Source organism: Oncorhynchus gorbuscha, linkage group LG13, assembly GCF_021184085.1.
Source record: "Oncorhynchus gorbuscha isolate QuinsamMale2020 ecotype Even-year linkage group LG13, OgorEven_v1.0, whole genome shotgun sequence".
In the NCBI taxonomy this organism is placed as follows: Eukaryota; Metazoa; Chordata; class Actinopteri; order Salmoniformes; family Salmonidae; genus Oncorhynchus; species Oncorhynchus gorbuscha.
This window is the reverse complement of record NC_060185.1, coordinates 102,634,507-102,653,564: the sequence shown is the minus strand read 5'-3', so window position 1 is coordinate 102,653,564 and position 19,058 is coordinate 102,634,507. Positions and strand designations below refer to the sequence as shown.

At 42.8% G+C, this 19,058-nt stretch overlaps 1 protein-coding gene across 1 annotated transcript in view; it reads right to left on the bottom strand.

Annotated features, from left to right (window-relative positions):
* Window positions 1-18,811, bottom strand: part of LOC123994236 (plastin-3-like) — a 49,707-nt gene extending 30,896 nt beyond the window's left edge. Inside the window, exons 1-2 of the mRNA XM_046296776.1 lie at window positions 18,710-18,811; window positions 1,182-1,289 (exon numbers count right to left, since the gene is read on the bottom strand). Of these exons, the coding sequence (XP_046152732.1) occupies window positions 1,182-1,242 (61 nt within the window). The 5' untranslated portion in view covers window positions 1,243-1,289; window positions 18,710-18,811. The remainder of the gene's footprint in view (window positions 1-1,181; window positions 1,290-18,709) is intronic.
* Between the last annotated feature and the right edge of the window lie 247 nt (window positions 18,812-19,058).

Genomic DNA, 19,058 nt, shown 5'->3' with positions numbered 1-19,058 from the left:
GTGGAAGGCTACCCGAAACGTTTGACCCAAGTTAACCAATTTAAAAGCAATGCTACCAAATACTAATTGAGTGTATGTAAACTTCTGATCCACACAGAATGTCATGAATGAAATAAAATCTGAAATTAACAATTCTCTCTACTATTATTCTGACATTTCACATTCTTAAAATAAAGTGGTGATCCTAACTGACCTAAAACAGATAATTTTTACTGGGATTAAATGTCAGTAATTGTGAAAAACTGAGTTTAAATGTATTTGGTTAATGTATGTAAACTTCTGACTTCAACTGTAAATACGTCACATCGTGATCAGAGGGAAGATTTGACAATCTTGTGATTTACTACAATCACAGAATGGATCACTTGCAGTCTGTTTCCACGAGGAAAACACCTCACACTGAATACACTGTATATGCACATATACATTATACACTATCTATACAAAGGTATGACACCCCTTCAAATGAGTGGATTGAGCTATTTCAGCCACACCCGTTGCTGACAGGCCCCTTAGTTCCAGTGAAGGGAAATCTTAACGTGACAGCATACAATGACATTCTAGATGATTCTGTGCTTCCAACTTTGTGGCCACAGTTTGAGGAAGGCCCTTTCCTGTTTCAACATGACAATGCCCCTGTGCACAAAGCCAGGTCCATAAAGAAATGGTTTGTCAAGATCGGTGTGGAAGTACTTGACTGGCCTGCACAGAGCCCTGACCTCAACCCCATTGAACACCTTTGGGATGAATTGGAACGCCGACTGTGAGCCAGGCCTAATCACCCCCAAAATCAGTGCCTGACCTCACTAATGCTCTTGTGGCTGAATAGAAGCAAGTCCCCGCAGCAATGTTCCAACATCTAGTGGAAAGCCTTCCCAGAAGAGTGGAGGCTGTTATAGCAGCAATGTTCCAACATCTAGTGGAAAGCCTTCTCAGAAGAGTGGAGGCTGTTATAGCAGCAATGTTCCAACATCTAGTGGAAAGCCTTCCCAGAAGAGTGGAGGCTGTTATAGCAGCAATGTTCCAACACCTAGTGGAAAGCCTTTCCAGAAGAGTGGAGGCTGCTATAGCAGCAAAGGGGGGGGACCAACTCCATATTAATGGCCATGATTTTGGAATGAGATGTTCGACGAACAGGTGTCCACATACTTTCGGTCATGTAGTGTATTGAATGCACTCACCAACTTTCTGGAAGGCCTCTCTGAGCTCCTCCATCTCATCTTTAGGTATCTTTCCCGCCATCTTTAGTTTCTACCAGAGAAACACTATCTCCTCTGATCACACTGAGTCTGGAGAGCAGGAGAGAGGGAGCGAGGGAGAGAGAAAATGAGAGAAGAGAGAGGGGGGGTTATAGAGCGTGAGGGATGATGAAAGGAAAAGAGAGAGAGTGTACAATGTAAAAGACCATATAATGCCTGCAGAGCAGAATTAGGCCGATACCTGCTAATTATCAAAATCCAGAAAAGAGACGTTCAATTCTACAACCACCTAAAAGGAAGCTATTCCCAAACCTTCCATAACAAAGCCATCACCTACAGAGAGATGAACCTGGAGAAGAGTCCCCTAAGCAAGCTGGTCCTGGGGCTCTGTTCACAAACACACCCTACAGAGAGATGAACCTGGAGAAGAGTCCCCTAAGCAAGCTGGTCCAGGGGCTCTGTTCACAAACACACCCTACAGAGAGATGAACCTGGAGAAGAGTCCCCTAAGCAAGCTGGTCCTGGGGCTCTGTTCACAAACACAAACACACCCCACAGAGCCATCACCTACAGAGTGATGAACCTGGAGAACAGCCCCCTAAGCAAGCTGGTCCAGGGGCTCTGTTCACAAACACACCCCACAGAGCCATCACCTACAGAGTGATGAACCTGGAGAAGAGTCCCCTAAGCAAGCTGGTCCTGGGGCTCTGTTCACAAACACACCCCACAGAGCCATCACCTACAGAGTGATGAACCTGGAGAACAGCCCCCTAAGCAAGCTGGTCCTGGGGCTCTGTTCACAAACACACCCCACAGAGCCATCACCTACAGAGTGATGAACCTGGAGAACAGCCCCCTAAGCAAGCTGGTCCTGGGGCTCTGTTCACAAACACACCCTACAGAGTGATGAACCTGGAGAACAGTCTCCTAAGCAAGCTGGTCCTGGGGCTCTGTTCACAAACACACCCCACAGAGCCATCACCTACAGAGTGATGAACCTGGAGAAGAGTCCCCTAAGCAAGCTGGTCCTGGGGCTCTGTTCACAAACACACCCTACAGAGTGATGAACCTGGAGAACAGTCTCCTAAGCAAGCTGGTCCTGGGGCTCTGTTCACAAACACACCCCACAGAGCCATCACCTACAGAGTGATGAACCTGGAGAAGAGTCCCCTAAGCAAGCTGGTCCAGGGGCTCTGTTCACAAACACACCCTACAGAGAGATGAACCTGGAGAAGAGTCCCCTAAGCAAGCTGGTCCTGGGGCTCTGTTCACAAACACAAACACACCCCACAGAGCCATCACCTACAGAGTGATGAACCTGGAGAACAGCCCCCTAAGCAAGCTGGTCCAGGGGCTCTGTTCACAAACACACCCCACAGAGCCATCACCTACAGAGTGATGAACCTGGAGAAGAGTCCCCTAAGCAAGCTGGTCCTGGGGCTCTGTTCACAAACACACCCCACAGAGCCATCACCTACAGAGTGATGAACCTGGAGAACAGCCCCCTAAGCAAGCTGGTCCTGGGGCTCTGTTCACAAACACACCCACAGAGCCATCACCTACAGAGTGATGAACCTGGAGAACAGCCCCTAAGCAAGCTGGTCCTGGGGCTCTGTTCACAAACACACCCTACAGAGTGATGAACCTGGAGAACAGTCTCCTAAGCAAGCTGGTCCTGGGGCTCTGTTCACAAACACACCCCACAGAGCCATCACCTACAGAGTTCAATTCAGAGTGATGAACCTGGAGAAGAGTCCCCTAAGCAAGCTGGTCCTGGGGCTCTGTTCACAAACACACCCTACAGAGTGATGAACCTGGAGAACAGTCTCCTAAGCAAGCTGGTCCTGGGGCTCTGTTCACAAACACACCCCACAGAGCCATCACCTACAGAGTGATGAACCTGGAGAAGAGTCCCCTAAGCAAGCTGGTCCTGGGGCTCTGTTCACAAACACACCCTACAGAGTGATGAACCTGGAGAACAGTCCCCTAAGCAAGCTGGTCCTGGGGCTCTGTTCACAAACACACCCCTCAGAGCCCCAGGACAGCAACACAATTAGACCCAATCATGAGAAAAATAAACTATAATTGGAAAGTATTAATTAACTAAAAAACGGAGCAACTAGAATGCTATTTGGCCCTAAACAGAGAGTACACAGTGGCAGAATACCTGACCACTGTGACTGACCCTACACAGAGAGTACACAGTGGCAGAATACCTGACCACTGTGACTGACCCTAAACAGAGAGAACACAGTGGCAGAATACCTGACCACTGTGACTGACCCTAAACAGAGAGTACACAGCGGAAGAATACCTGACCACTGTGACTGACCCTAAACAGAGAGTACACAGTGGAAGAATACCTGACCACTGTGACTGACCCTACACAGAGAGTACACAGTGGCAGAATACCTGACCACTGTGACTGACCCAAACTTAAGGAAAGCTTTGACTATGTACAGACTCAGTGAGCATAGCCTTGCTATTGAGAAAGGCCGCCGTAGGCAGACATGGCTCTCAAGAGAAGACAGGCTATGTGCTCACTGCCCACAAAATGAGGTGGAAACAGAGCTGCACTTCCTAACCTCCTGCCAAATGTATGACCATATTAGAGACACATATTTCCCTCAGATTACACAGACACACAAAGAATTAAAAGATAAACTCACATACCTATTTGGTGAAATACCACAGTGTGCAATCATTACAGCAAGATTTGTGACCTGTTGCCACAAGATTGAAAACTTTATTTATTTATTTATCTTCCCTTTTGTACTTGTAACTATTTGCACATCATTACAACACTGTATATATATATATACATATATATAATTACATTTGAAATGTCTTTATTCTTTTGGAGCTTTTGTGATGTTTACTAAATGTGTGTACAGAATATGAGAGATATTTTTGTGCGTATAGAACATTTCTGGGATCTTTTGTTTCAGCTCATAAAACACGGCACCAACACTTTACATGTTGCCTTAATATTTTTGTTCAGTGTAGAATCAAAACTGGGCCGTGTTTTGTATTTTGGGAACATATCTTCTGTGATGGCCTCACAATGTTCTCACCAAAATGCTCCCTACATACAACCTAATGAAACATCTGGGAACCTTTAAAGAACAGATGAAATGTGTCTGGCGAATGTTTTGTACGTGTTATGAGAACATTACCTAACAAATGTTCTGGGAACTTGCTGGGAAAACATTACTTGTAGATTGTGTAATTACATTACCTGAGAACTTTTGGAGAACGTTCGTTCTGTGGTGATTGTTACCGAAGTTGTACACAACATTATAATCAATGTTAGGAGAACATTGACAAGGATATTTAATTTAAAAACGTTTTATTTTATTTTATATATTATTTTGTAATCAAAAACATTATCTGAATGATGCCATCATCCTAATGTTAAATAAAACCCTAATGGGAATCTTAGATAACGTTCTGGGAATGTTCCCGGTTTGCTGGGATATCTCTGACTGTTCCTTCAGTCTGACATCTTACTGAGACAGGAGGTTAGAGTGGAGCATTGAGGATATTAGGAAGTCTGCTTGGAGGACCTGTGGTTTAAGGTGTAGTGGCTAGGAAATAGGATGTAGTGGCTAGGAAATAGGATGTAGTGGCTAGGAAATAGGATGTAGTGGCTAGGAAATAGGGTGTAGTGGCAGAAAATAGCGTGTAGTGGCTAGGAAATAGGGTGTGGAGGCTAGGAAATAGGATGTAGTGGCTAGGAAATAGGAGTGGCTAGGAAATAGGGTGTGGAGGCTAGGAAATAGGATGTAGTGGCTAGGAAATAGGATGTGGAGGCTAGGAAATAGGATGTAGTGGCTAGGAAATAGGATGTAGTGGCTAGGAAATAGGATGTAGTGGCTAGGAAATAGGATGTAGTGGCTAGGAAATAGGATGTAGTGGCTAGGAAATAGGGTGTGGTGGCTAGGAAATAGGATGTAGTGGCTAGGAAATAGGGTGTAGTGCCTATATTGTAGGAATTAGGGGTTGATTTGGAACTCAGCATATCTCTACTGCCTGTTTCAGAGGTCAGGGCTGTGCTGGGTGAGATGTAGAGATTAGTTGAAAAGTCTGTGGAACCAGTTACTGAATCACATTTAGTTGAACAGTCTGTGGAACCAGTTACTGAATCACATTTAGTTGAACAGTCTGTGGAACCAGTTACTGAATCACATTTAGTTGAACAGTCTGTGGAACCAGTTACTGAATCACATTTAGTTGAAAAGTCTGTGGAACCAGTTACTGAATCACATTTAGTTGAAAAGTCTGTGGAACCAGTTACTGAATCACATTTAGTTGAAAAGTCTGTGGAACCAGTTACTGAATCACATTTAGTTGAAAAGTCTGTAGAACCAGTTACTGAATCACATTTAGTTGAAAAGTCTGTGGAACCAGTTACTGAATCACATTTAGTTGAAAAGTCTGAATCATATTTAGGAACCAGTTACTGAATCATATTTAGTTGAACAGTCTGTGGAACCAGTTACTGAATCACATTTAGTTGAAAAGTCTGTGGAACCAGTTACTGAATCACATTTAGTTGAAAAGTCTGTGGAACCAGTTACTGAATCACATTTAGTTGAACAGTCTGTGGAACCAGTTACTGAATCACATTTAGTTGAAAAGTCTGTGGAACCAGTTACTGAATCATATTTAGTTGAACAGTCTGTGGAACCAGTTACTGAATCACATTTAGTTGAACAGTCTGTGGAACCAGTTATTGAATCACATTTAGTTGAAAGTCTGTGGAAAAGTCTGTGGAACCAGTTACTGAATCACATTTAGTTGAAAAGTCTGTGGAACCAGTTACTGAATCACATTTAGTTGAAAAGTCTGTGGAACCAGTTACTGAATCACATTTAGTTGAAAAGTCTGTGGAACCAGTTACTGAATCACATTTAGTTGAAAAGTCTGTGGAACCAGTTACTGAATCACATTTAGTTGAAAAAGTACTGAATCATATTTAGTTGAACAGTCTGGAACCAGTTACTGAATCACATTTAGTTGAAAAGTCTGTGGAGCCAGTTACTGAATCATATTTAGTTGAAAAGTCTGTGGAACCAGTTACTGAATCACATTTAGTTGAAAAGTCTGTGGAACCAGTTACTGAATCACATTTAGTTGAAAAGTCTGTGGAACAAGTTACTGAATCACATTTAGTTGAAAAGTCTGTGGAACCAGTTACTGAATCATATTTAGTTGAACAGTCTGTGGAACCAGTTACTGAATCATATTTAGTTGAACAGTCTGTGGAACCAGTTACTGAATCACATTTAGTTGAAAAGTCTGTGGAACCAGTTACTGAATCATATTTAGTTGAAAAGTCTGTGAAACCAGTTACTGAATCACATTTAGTTGAACAGTCTGTGGAACCAGTTACTGAATCACATTTAGTTGAAAAGTCTGTGGAACCAGTTACTGAATCATATTTAGTTGAAAAGTCTGTGGAACCAGTTACTGAATCACATTTAGTTGAAAAGTCTGTGGAACCAGTTACTGAATCATATTTAGTTGAAAAGTCTGTGGAACCAGTTACTGAATCATATTTAGTTGAACAGTCTGTGGAACCAGTTACTGAATCACATTTAGTTGAACAGTCTGTGGAACCAGTTATTGAATCACATTTAGTTGAAAAGTCTGTGGAACCAGTTACTGAATCATATTTAGTTGAAACAACTAGATTTTCTTTTTTAAAGTGTGGATCGAAAGAACACTGTGAGAGTTACCCCATAATGTTACATTTTAATAATACAGGCAAGTGTAACTCAAAATGTAACAATATAATCAACTACTTTATACACTCTGTAGAGTGTGGCCATGTGTAGTATTATAGTATTAAGTATTATAGTATTCAAATATTATAGTGTTATAATATTATAGTATTAATTATTATAGTATTAAGTATTTGTCATGCAGGTGAAAGAGGACCCAAAAGCGACTTGGCGAAAACAGAGTCTTTAATCCAGTAAAGTAAATACAAACAAAAAACACAACTTTCACTCGAAATGACGAGGACAAACTGGAGACTTGATCTTGAACAGCAGGTGAACAGCAGGTTGCCTCGGGAAGGCACTTGAACCAGACAGACTCAGACACCTGCTCACCACGCAGCATCTGAGGAAAACACGACACGACAGGGCGATACACAAACACAGCACAGTGAATTCTAGACAAGGAACCGACAGGACAGGAACGGAACACAAAGGAAGAAATAGGGACTCTAATCAGGGGAAAGGATCGGGAACAGGTGTGGGAAGACTAAATGATTGATTAGGGGAATAGGAACAGCTGGGAGCAGGAACGGAACGATAGAGAGAAGAGAGAGCGAGAGAGTGAGAGAGGGAGGGGAGAGAGAGGGATAGAAAGAGGGAAAGAACCTAATAAGACCAGCAGAGGGAAACGAATAGAATGGGAAGCACAGGGACAAGACAAGATAATAAATGACAAAACATGACAGTACCCCCCACTCACCGAGCGCCTCCTGGCGCACTCGAGGAGGAATCCTGGCGGCAACGGAGGAAATCATCAATGAGTGAACGGTCCAGCACGTCCCGAGACGGAACCCAACTCCTCTCCTCAGGACCGTAACCCTCCCAATCCACTAAGTATTGGTGACCCCGTCCCCGAGAACGCATGTCCATGATCTTATGTACCTTGTAAATAGGTGCGCTCGACAAGGACGGGAGGGGGAGGGAAGACGAACGGGGTGCGAAGAAAGGGCTTAACACAGGAGACATGGAAGACAGGATGGACGCGACGAAGATGTCGCGGAAGAAGCAGTCGCACAGCGACAGGATTGACGACCTGGGAGACACGGAACGGACCAATGAACCGCGGAGTCAACTTACGAGAAGCTGTCGTAAGAGGAAGGTTGCGAGTGGAAAGCCACACTCTCTGGCCGCAACAATACCTTGGACTCTTAATCCTGCGTTTATTGGCGGCTCTCACAGTCTGTGCCCTGTAACGGCAAAGTGCAGACCTCACCCTCCTCCAGGTGCGCTCACAACGTTGGACAAACGCTTGAGCGGAGGGAACGCTGGACTCGGCAAGCTGGGATGAGAACAGAGGAGGCTGGTAACCCAGACTACTCTGAAACGGAGATAACCCGGTAGCAGACGAAGGAAGCGAATTGTGAGCGTATTCTGCCCAGGGAGCTGTTCTGCCCAAGACGCAGGGTTTCTGAAAGAAAGGCTGCGTAGTATGCGACCAATCATCTGATTGGCCCTCTCTGCTTGACCGTTAGACTGGGGATGAAACCCGGAAGAGAGACTGACGGACGCACCAATCAAACGACAGAACTCCCTCCAAAACTGTGACGTGAATTGCGGGCCTCTGTCTGAAACGGCGTCTAACGGGAGGCCATGAATTCTGAATACATTCTCGATAATGATTTGTGCCGTCTCCTTAGCGGAAGGAAGTTTAGCGAGGGGAATGAAATGTGCCGCCTTAGAGAACCTATCGACAACCGTAAGAATCACAGTCTTCCCCGCAGACAAAGGCAGACCGGTAATGAAGTCTAGGGCGATGTGAGACCATGGTCGAGAAGGAATGGGGAGCGGTCTGAGACGACCGGCAGGAGGAGAGTTACCCGACTTAGTCTGCGCGCAGTCCGAACAAGCAGCCACGAAACGGCGCGTGTCACGCTCCTGAGTCGGCCACCAAAAGCGCTGGCGAATAGACGCAAGAGTGCCTCGAACACCGGGATGACCAGCTAACTTGGCAGAGTGAGCCCACTGAAGAACAGCCAGACGAGTGGAAACAGGAACGAAAAGGAGGTTACTAGGACAAGCGCGCGCGACGCAGTGTGCGTGAGTGCTTGCTTAACCTGTCTTTCAATTCCCCAGACTGTTAACCCGACAACACGCCCATAAGGAAGAATCCCCTCGGGATCAGTAGAAGCCACAGAAGAACTAAACAGACGGGATAAGGCATCAGGCTTGGTGTTCTTGATACCCGGACGGTAAGAAATCACAAACTCGAAACGAGCGAAAAACAACGCCCAACGAGCTTGACGGGCATTAAGTCGTTTGGCAGAACGGATGTACTCAAGGTTCTTATGGTCTGTCCAAACGACAAAAGGAACGGTCGCCCCTCCAACCACTGTCGCCATTCGCCTAGGGCTAAGCGGATGGCGAGCAGTTCACGGTTACCCACATCATAGTTGCGCTCAGATGGCGACAGGCGATGAGAAAAATAAGCGCAAGGATGAACCTTATCGTCAGACTGGAAGCGCTGGGATAGAATGGCTCCCACGCCTACCTCTGAAGCGTCAACCTCGACAATGAATTGTCTAGTGACGTCAGGAGTAACGAGGATAGGAGCGGACGTAAAACGTTCTTTTAGAAGATCAAAAGCTCCCTGGGCGGAACCGGACCACTTAAAACACGTCTTGACAGAAGTAAGAGCTGTGAGAGGGGCAGCAACTTGACCGAAATTACGAATGAAACGCCGATAGAAATTAGCGAAACCTAAAAAGCGCTGCAACTTGACACGTGACCTTGGAACGGGCCAATCACTGACAGCTTGGACCTTAGCGGAATCCATCTGAATGCCTTCAGCGGAAATAACGGAACCGAGAAAAGTAACGGAGGAGACATGAAAAGAGCACTTCTCAGACTTTACGTAGAGACAATTCTCTAAAAGGCGCTGTAGAACACGTCGAACGTGCTGAACATGAATCTCGAGTGACGGAGAAAAAATCAGGATATCGTCAAGATAGACAAAAACAAAGATGTTCAGCATGTCTCTCAGAACATCATTAACTAATGCCTGAAAAACAGCTGGCGCATTGGCGAGACCAAACGGCAGAACCCGGTACTCAAAATGCCCTAACGGAGTGTTAAACGCCGTTTTCCACTCGTCCCCCTCTCTGATGCGCACGAGATGGTAAGCGTTACGAAGGTCCAACTTAGTAAAGCACCTGGCTCCCTGCAGAATCTCGAAGGCTGATGACATAAGGGGAAGCGGATAACGATTCTTAACCGTTATGTCATTCAGCCCTCGATAATCCACGCAGGGGCGCAGAGTACCGTCCTTCTTCTTAACAAAAAGAACCCCGCCCCGGCCGGAGAGGAAGAAGGCACTATGGTACCGGCGTCAAGAGACACAGACAAATAATCCTCGAGAGCCTTACGTTCGGGAGCCGACAGAGAGTATAGTCTACCCCGAGGAGGAGTGGTCCCCGGAAGGAGATCAATACTACAATCATACGACCGGTGAGGAGGAAGGGAGTTGGCTCGGGACCGACTGAAGACCGTGCGCAGATCATGATATTCCTCCGGCACTCCTGTCAAATCGCCAGGTTCCTCCTGAGAAGTAGGGACAGAAGAAACGGGAGGGATGGCAGACATTAAACACTTCACATGACAAGAAACGTTCCAGGATAGGATAGAATTACTAGACCAATTAATAGAAGGATTATGACATACTAGCCAGGGATGACCCAAAACAACAGGTGTAAACGGTGAACGAAAAATCAAAAAAGAAATAGTCTCACTGTGGTTACCAGATACTGTGAGGGTTAAAGGTAGTGTCTCAAATCTGATACTGGGAAGATGACTACCATCTAAGGCGAACATGGGCGTAGGCTTCTCTAACTCTCTGAAAGGAATGTCATGTTTCCGAACCCATGCTTCGTCCATGAAACAACCCTCAGCCCCAGAGTCTATCAAGGCACTACATGTAGCACCCGAACCGGTCCAGCGTAGATGGACCGACAAAGTAGTACAGGATCTTGATGGAGAGACTTGAGTAGTTGCGCTCACCTGTAGCCCTCCGCTTACAGATGAGCTCTGGCTTTACTGGACATGAATTAACAAAATGTCCAGCAACTCCGCAATAGAGGCACAGGCGGTTGGTGATCCTCCGTTCCCTCTCCTTAGTCGAGATGCGAATCCCTCCCAGCTGCATGGGCTCAGACTCTGAGCCAGAGGAGGGAGATGGTTGCGATGCGGAGCAGGGAAACACCGTTGATGCGAGCTCTCTTCCACGAGCCCGGTGACGAAGATCTACCCGTCGTTCTATGCGGATGGCGAGAGCAATCAAAGAGTCCACATCTGAAGGAACCTCCCGGGAGAGAATCTCATCCTTAACCACTGCGTGGAGTCCCTCCAGAAAACGAGCGAGCAGCGCCGGCTCGTTCCACTCACTGGAGGCAGCAAGAGTGCGAAACTCAATAGAATAATCCGTTATGGACCGTTCACCTTGGCATAAGGAAGCCAGGGCCCTAGAAGCCTCCCTACCAAAAACTGAACCAAAAATCTCATCTCCTCTTTAAAGTTCTGGAACTTGTTAGAGCAATCAGCCCTTGCCTCCCAGATAGCTGTGCCCCATTCTCGAGCCCGGCCAGTAAGGAGTGAAATGACGTAAGCAACCCGAGCTCTCTCTCTAGAGTATGTGTTGGGTTGGAGAGAGAACACAATCTCACACTGCGTGAGAAAGGAGCGGCACTCAGTGGGCTGCCCGGAGTAGCAAGGTGGGTTATTAACCCTAGGTTCTGGAGGCTCGGCAGGCCAGGAAGTAACAGGTGGCACGAGACGTAGACTCTGGAACTGTCCAGAGAGGTCGGAAACCTGAGCGGCCAGGTTCTCCACGGCATGGCGAGCAGCAGACAATTCCTGCTCGTGTCTGCCGAGCATGGCTCCTTGGATCTCGACGGCAGTGTAACGAGCGTCTGAAGTCGCTGGGTCCATTCCTTGGTCGGTTCCTTCTGTCATGCAGGTGAAAGAGGACCCAAAAGCGACTTGGCGAAAACAGAGTCTTTAATCCAGTAAAGTAAATACAAACAAAAAACACAACTTTCACTCGAAATGACGAGGACAAACTGGAGACTCGATCTTGAACAGCAGGTGAACAGCAGGTTGCCTCGGGAAGGCACTTGAACCAGACAGACTCAGACACCTGCTCACCACGCAGCATCTGAGGAAAACACGACACGACAGGGCGATACACAAACACAGCACGGTGAATTCTAGACAAGGAACCGACAGGACAGGAACGGAACACAAAGGAAGAAATAGGGACTCTAATCAGGGGAAAGGATCGGGAACAGGTGTGGGAAGACTAAATGATTGATTAGGGGAATAGGAACAGCTGGGAGCAGGAACGGAACGATAGAGAGAAGAGAGAGCGAGAGAGTGAGAGAGGGAGGGGGAGAGAGAGGGATAGAAAGAGGGAAAGAACCTAATAAGACCAGCAGAGGGAAACGAATAGAATGGGAAGCACAGGGACAAGACAAGATAATAAATGACAAAACATGACAGTATTATAGTATGATAGTATTAAAATATTTTAGGATTATAGTATTAAAATATTATAGGATTATAGTATTACGTATTATAGTATTAAGTATTATAGTATTAAAATATTATAGTATTAAGTATTATAGTATTAAAATATTATGGTATTAAAATATTATAGTATTAAAATATTATAGTATTAAGTATTATAGTATTACAGTATTAAAATATTATAGTATTAAGTATTAAGTATTATAATATTATAGTATTATAGTATTAAGAATTATAATATTAAACTATTATAGTATTATAGAATTAAAATATTATAGTATTATAGAATTAAACTATTATTGTATTATAGAATTAAACTATTATAGTATTATAGTATTAAACTATTATAGTATTATAGTATTAAACTATTATAGTATTATAGTATTAAACTATTATAGTATTAAACTATTATAGTATTAAGTATTATAGTATTATAGTATTAAAATATTATGGTATTAAAATATTATAGTATTAAAATATTATAGTATTAAGTATTATAGTATTACAGTATTAAAATATTATAGTATTAAGTATTAAGTATTATAATATTATAGTATTATAGTATTAAGAATTATAATATTAAACTATTATAGTATTATAGAATTCAAATATTATAGTATTATAGAATTAAAATATTATAGTATTATAGAATTAAACTATTATAGTATTATAGTATTAAACTATTATAGTATTATAGTATTAAACTATTATAGTATTAAGTATTATAGTATTACAGTATTAAAATATTATAGTATTAAGTATTATAGAATTAAAATATTATAGTATTATAGAATTAAAATATTATAGTATTATAGAATTAAAATATTATAGTATTATAGAATTAAACTATTATAGTATTATAGTATTAAACTATTATAGTATTATAGTATTAAACTATTATAGTATTAAGTATTATAGTATAAAATATTATAGTATTATGTATTATAGTATTAAGTATTATAGTATTATAGAATTAAAATAGTATAGTATTATAGTATTAAAATATTATAGTATTATAGAATTAAAATATTATAGTATTATAGAATTAAAATATTATAGTATTATAGAATTAAAATATTATAGTATTATAGAACTAAAATATTATAGTATTATAGAATTAAAATATTATAGTATTATAGAATTAAAATATTATAGTATTATAGTATTAAAATATTAAAATATTATAGTATTATAGTATTAAAATATTATAGTATTAAAATATTATAGTATTAAAATATTATAGTATTATAGTATTAAAATATTATAGTATTATAGTATTAAAATATTATAGTATTATAGTATTAAAATATTATAGTATTATAGTATTAAAATATTATAGTATTATAGTATCAACGTATTATAGTATTATAATATTAAATTATTAAAGTATGAATTAATTATAGTATTAAAGTATTACAGTAGTATAGGATTAAAGTATTAAAGCATTATAGTATTAAAGTATTATAGTGTTATAGTATTAACTGTTTATCTACTTATTTAAGGGTTGATTTAAAGGGATAATTTGGGATTTGTGGCTTTAACCTAAGGCCATGTGTTTATCTACTTAGAGTCAGTTGAACTTATGGATACCATGTGTTTATCTACTTAGAGTCAGTTGAACTTATGGATACCATGTGTTTATCTACTTAGAGTCAGTTGAACTTGAGGATACCATGTGTTTATCTACTTAGAGTCAGTTGAACTTGAGGATACCATGTGTTTATCTACTTAGAGTCAGTTGAACTTGAGGATACCATGTGTTTATCTACTTAGAGTCAGTTGAACTTGAGGATACCATGTGTTTATCTACTTAGAGTCAGTTGAACTTGAGGATACCATGTGTTTATCTACTTAGAGTCAGTTGAACTTGAGGTGATACCATGTGTTTATCTACTTAGAGTCAGTGAACTTATGGATACCACATGTTTATCTACTAGAAGAACACTGCAAGGAGGACATGTGTTTATCTCCTGAGCAGTGGTGTGAACTTGAGGATACCATGTGTTTATCTCTTAGAGTCAGTTGAACTTATGGAAAATACTTAGAGTCAGTTGAAAGAATCTACTTAGAGTCAGTTGAACATTTTTCTGGGTATCTAAAAATACTTTAAAGAACTCTACTTCACTATTTATATTTTTGACAACTTTTACTTTACCTTCACTACATTCCTGAAGAAAATATTGTACTTTTTACTCCATATCATTTCCTTGACACCAAAAAGTACCTGTTACATTTTGAATGCTTAGCAAGACAGGAAAATGGTCCAATTCACACACTTATCAAGAGAACATCCCTGGTCATCTCTACTGCCTCTGATCTGGAGGTCGCACTAAACAGAGAACATCCCTGGTTATCCCTACTGCCTCTGATCTGGAGGACTCACTAAACAGAGAACATCCCTGGTCATCCCTACTGCCTCTGATCTGGAGGACTCACTAAACAGAGAACATCCCTGGTCATCCCTACTGCCTCTGATCTGGAGGACTCACTAAACAGAGAACATCCCTGGTCATCCCTACTGCCTCTGATCTGGAGGACTCACTAAACAGAGAACATCCCTACTGCTTCTGATCTGGAGGACTCACTAAACAGAGAACATCCCTGGTCATCCCTACTGCCTCTGATCTGGAGGACTCACTAAACAGAGAACATCCCTGGTCATCCCTACTGCCTCTGATCTGGAGGACTCACTAAACAGAGAACATCCCTGGTCATCCCTACTGCCTCTGATCTGGAGGACTCACTAAACAGAGAACATCCCTACTGCCTCTGATCTGGAGGACTCACTAAACAGAGAACATCCCTGGTCATCCCTACTGCCTCTGATCTGGAGGACTCACTAAACAGAGAACATCGCTGGTCATCCCTACTGCCTCTGATCTGGAGGACTCACTAAACAGAGAACATCCCTACTGTCTCTGATCTGGAGGACTCACTAAACAGAGAACATCCCTGGTCATCCCTACTGCCTCTGATCTGGAGGACTCACTAAACAGAGAACATCCCTGGTCATCCCTACTGCCTCTGATCTGGAGGACTCACTAAACAGAGAACATCCCTACTGTCTCTGATCTGGAGGACTCACTAAACAGAGAACATCCCTGGTCATCCCTACTGCCTCTGATCTGGAGGACTCACTAAACAGAGAACATCCCTGGTCATCCCTACTGTCTCTGATCTGGAGGACTCACTAATCAGAGAACATCCCTACTGTCTCTGATCTGGAGGACTCACTAAACAGAGAGCTGTCTGGTTTGCTTAATATAGGGATTTTTTAAATATTATTTATACTTTTACTTAAATTTACTTAAGTATATTTTAAACCAAATACTTTTAGACTTTTACTCAAGTAGAATTATACTGGGTGACTTTTACTTGAGTCATTTTCTATGAAGGTATCTTTACTTTTACTACAGTATGACAGTTGGGTACTTCTTCCACCACTAGTCCCGAGGTCGCGCCAGGTATGGGCTGAACCAGGGGGAAGTGATGCTCGCTAAGCAAGCAGCATGACATCATTTAAACTAGCATGCTACCAGATACCTTCTTCCACCACTGGTCCCGAGGTCGCGCCAGGTATGGGCTGAACCAGGGGGAAGTGATGCTCGCCAAGCAAGCAGCATGACATCATTTAAACTAGCATGCTACCAGATACCTTCTTCCACCACTGGTCCCGAGGTCGCGCCAGGTATGGGCTGAACCAGGAGGAAGTGATGCTCGCCAAGCAAGCAGCATGACATCATTTAAACTAGCATGCACCAGATACCAATAGACTTCCAGTCCTTATGAAATTACCTCTAAATTCCTTCAAACTGGACACAAAGACATACAAATTCTATCCACAAGTCCATTTGACTCTGGGGAAGTAGATAAAGGGACTCATTGCCAAAATCCTGAAGTATCCCTTTAAACACTGCAAAATGTGTAAAACTGTGTAGAGATTGGCAGCAGTCCAACATCCCCTAGAACATCAAGTTCTCTCGGAGAAGGGTTACGGTTTAGGAATGTGTCCTTGGTTCTGCTGACTCACCGGCTGTCTGTTTCAGGAGCAGCACTAGCTGTAGTAGCAGGCTGGATCCCTTAGAGGGAACACTCACACACAGACACCCACACACATACACCCACACACACCCATACACCCACACATACATCCACATACACACACACACACATACACCCACACATACATCCACATACACACACACATACATCCACACACATACACATACATCCACCACACACACACATACATCCACCCACACACACCATCCACCCACACACACCCACCCACCCACCCCCACCCACCCACCCACCCACCCACCCACACACACACACACACACACACACACACACACACACACACACACACACACACACACACACACACACACACACACACACACACACACACACACACACACACACACAAAGTTGCAGCCAGAGGGGTTAAGTTGCATCACAACCAAATTCAGGCTTTTTTACTGAAGAATGTTTTCATTTCATATGATCGTGTTTTACTTTTGATGTGTAAGTGATGTATAATAGTAATGCATCTAATGAATGAATTACCAGGGAGATGCCCTCGCTCTGAAAGGTGCCAAGAGAAATACATTTAGCTGTAGGCAGTGTCTCATTGATCATTGTTTTCCAAACTGGGAATGTTTTGGCTTTAGGCTATATTTCACTAACCAGGAAAGAATGGACAATGGGCACTAATGATAAAAATAAAACAGAGAGAGAGAGAGAGAGAGAGAGACAGAGAGAGAGAGCGAGAGAGTAAGGGAGAGACAGAGGAGAGAGAGAGAGAGAGAGAGAGAGAGAGAGAGAGAGAGAGAGAGAGAGAGAGAGAGAGAGAGAGAGACAGAGTGAGACAGACAGAGAGAGAAAGAGAGAGACAGAGAGAGAGAGTAAGGGAGAGCGAGAGAGTAAGGGAGAGACAGAGAGAAAGAGAGAGAGAGAGACAGAGTGAGACAGACAGAGAGAGAGAGTAAGGGAGAGCGAGAGAGTAAGGGAGAGACAGAGAGAGAGAGAGAGAGAGAGAGAGAGAGAGAGAGAGAGAGAGAGAGAGAGAGAGAGAAGAGAGAGAGAGAGAGAGAGATTATTATTATTATATTATTATTATATTAAGAGAGAGTGAGACAGACAGAGAGAGAAAGAGAGAAAGAGAGAGAGAGAGACAGACAGACAGAGTAAGGGAGAGAGAGAGAGTAAGGGAGAGAGAGAGTAAGGGAGAGACAGAGAGAGAGGGAGACAGAGACAGAGTGAGACAGACAGAGAGAGAGAGAGAGAGAGACAGACAGACAGAGTAAAGGAGAGAGAGATAGTAAGGGAGAGAGAGAGTAAGGGAGAGAGAGAGAGACAGAGAGAGTAAGGGAGAGACAGAGACAGTAAAGGAGAGAGACAGAGAGAAACAGAGAGAGTAGGGGAGCATATGACTGCTCCTTGTGGCAGAGCATCCACAGACAATACGTCATTCATTCCACACATTGTCACTGACCACGCGCTGTCCTCCCTGTCTGTCCTGCAGACGGATCATATCCTTCTCTCTCTGTAGGCTAGAATACAGACTGATGCGCTGCCTGCCGAGCAACTGAACATCGGCTGTTATGTCTAATGTAATGTTGTGTATCATCTAGCCCTTTGTTGGTGAAACAACACACGTTTTTATGAAACACCCGGTTTTATGAAACAACAAACAGTTTTATGAAACAACACACGGTTTTATGAAACAACACACGGTTTTATGAAAGTTATGATGGGATATAAGAACCGTGCAAGGACAAGTCACTTAGTTCCATGGGAAAATATCCCAGGATAGGGAATCAGGAAAGAACCATTCTTTCTACTGGATGGTACAATTGTGTCCACAACATGTTAACACGCCTCATTTGTAATAACCTTACCTTGATATGCTACACTGGTAAACTGTGAACTAAAATACCAAAGTAATAACGCGATGTCCTGGACAGTGGACAATAACGTTCATTTTGTGTAACTTCGGATTTTCCTTAACAATATGTATTCTTTAGCCTACATTCGGGGTAATGGAAGATTGCGTGTCTAGTTTAGCCTACCTTTGAAAGCAAATCAAGAGAATGAATGCTGGCAACTCAGATTACACCTTCAAACAGATACCCTAACCAAACGCAACATTAGTGAGTTGGATAGATCCTTCAGTCAATAGAATAGAATAAATCAGTCACTTACTTTCTCTCCAACAATGTGTCAATCCGGATGCCTGTCGTCCTGCACCGCTGCCTGTTGCCCTGCACTGCAACCACATCCCTGGTCCCACTCCCTGATCCCGGTCCGCCCACTCGTCCGCCTATTGGCCAGCCTCCATGGGATCCATTCAAATTCAATTCAAAGTGCTTCATTGTCATGGGAAACGGGTTTACATTGGCAAAGTAAGTGAAATAAAAGTGAGAAGACACATCAACAAAAACGATTCGAATTCAACAGTAAATATTGCACTCAAAAAGATAAAGACATTTCCGGTGAAATATAATCAACTATGTCTAGTGTGTTAGTCATGTGCAAATAGTTGTAGCATAAA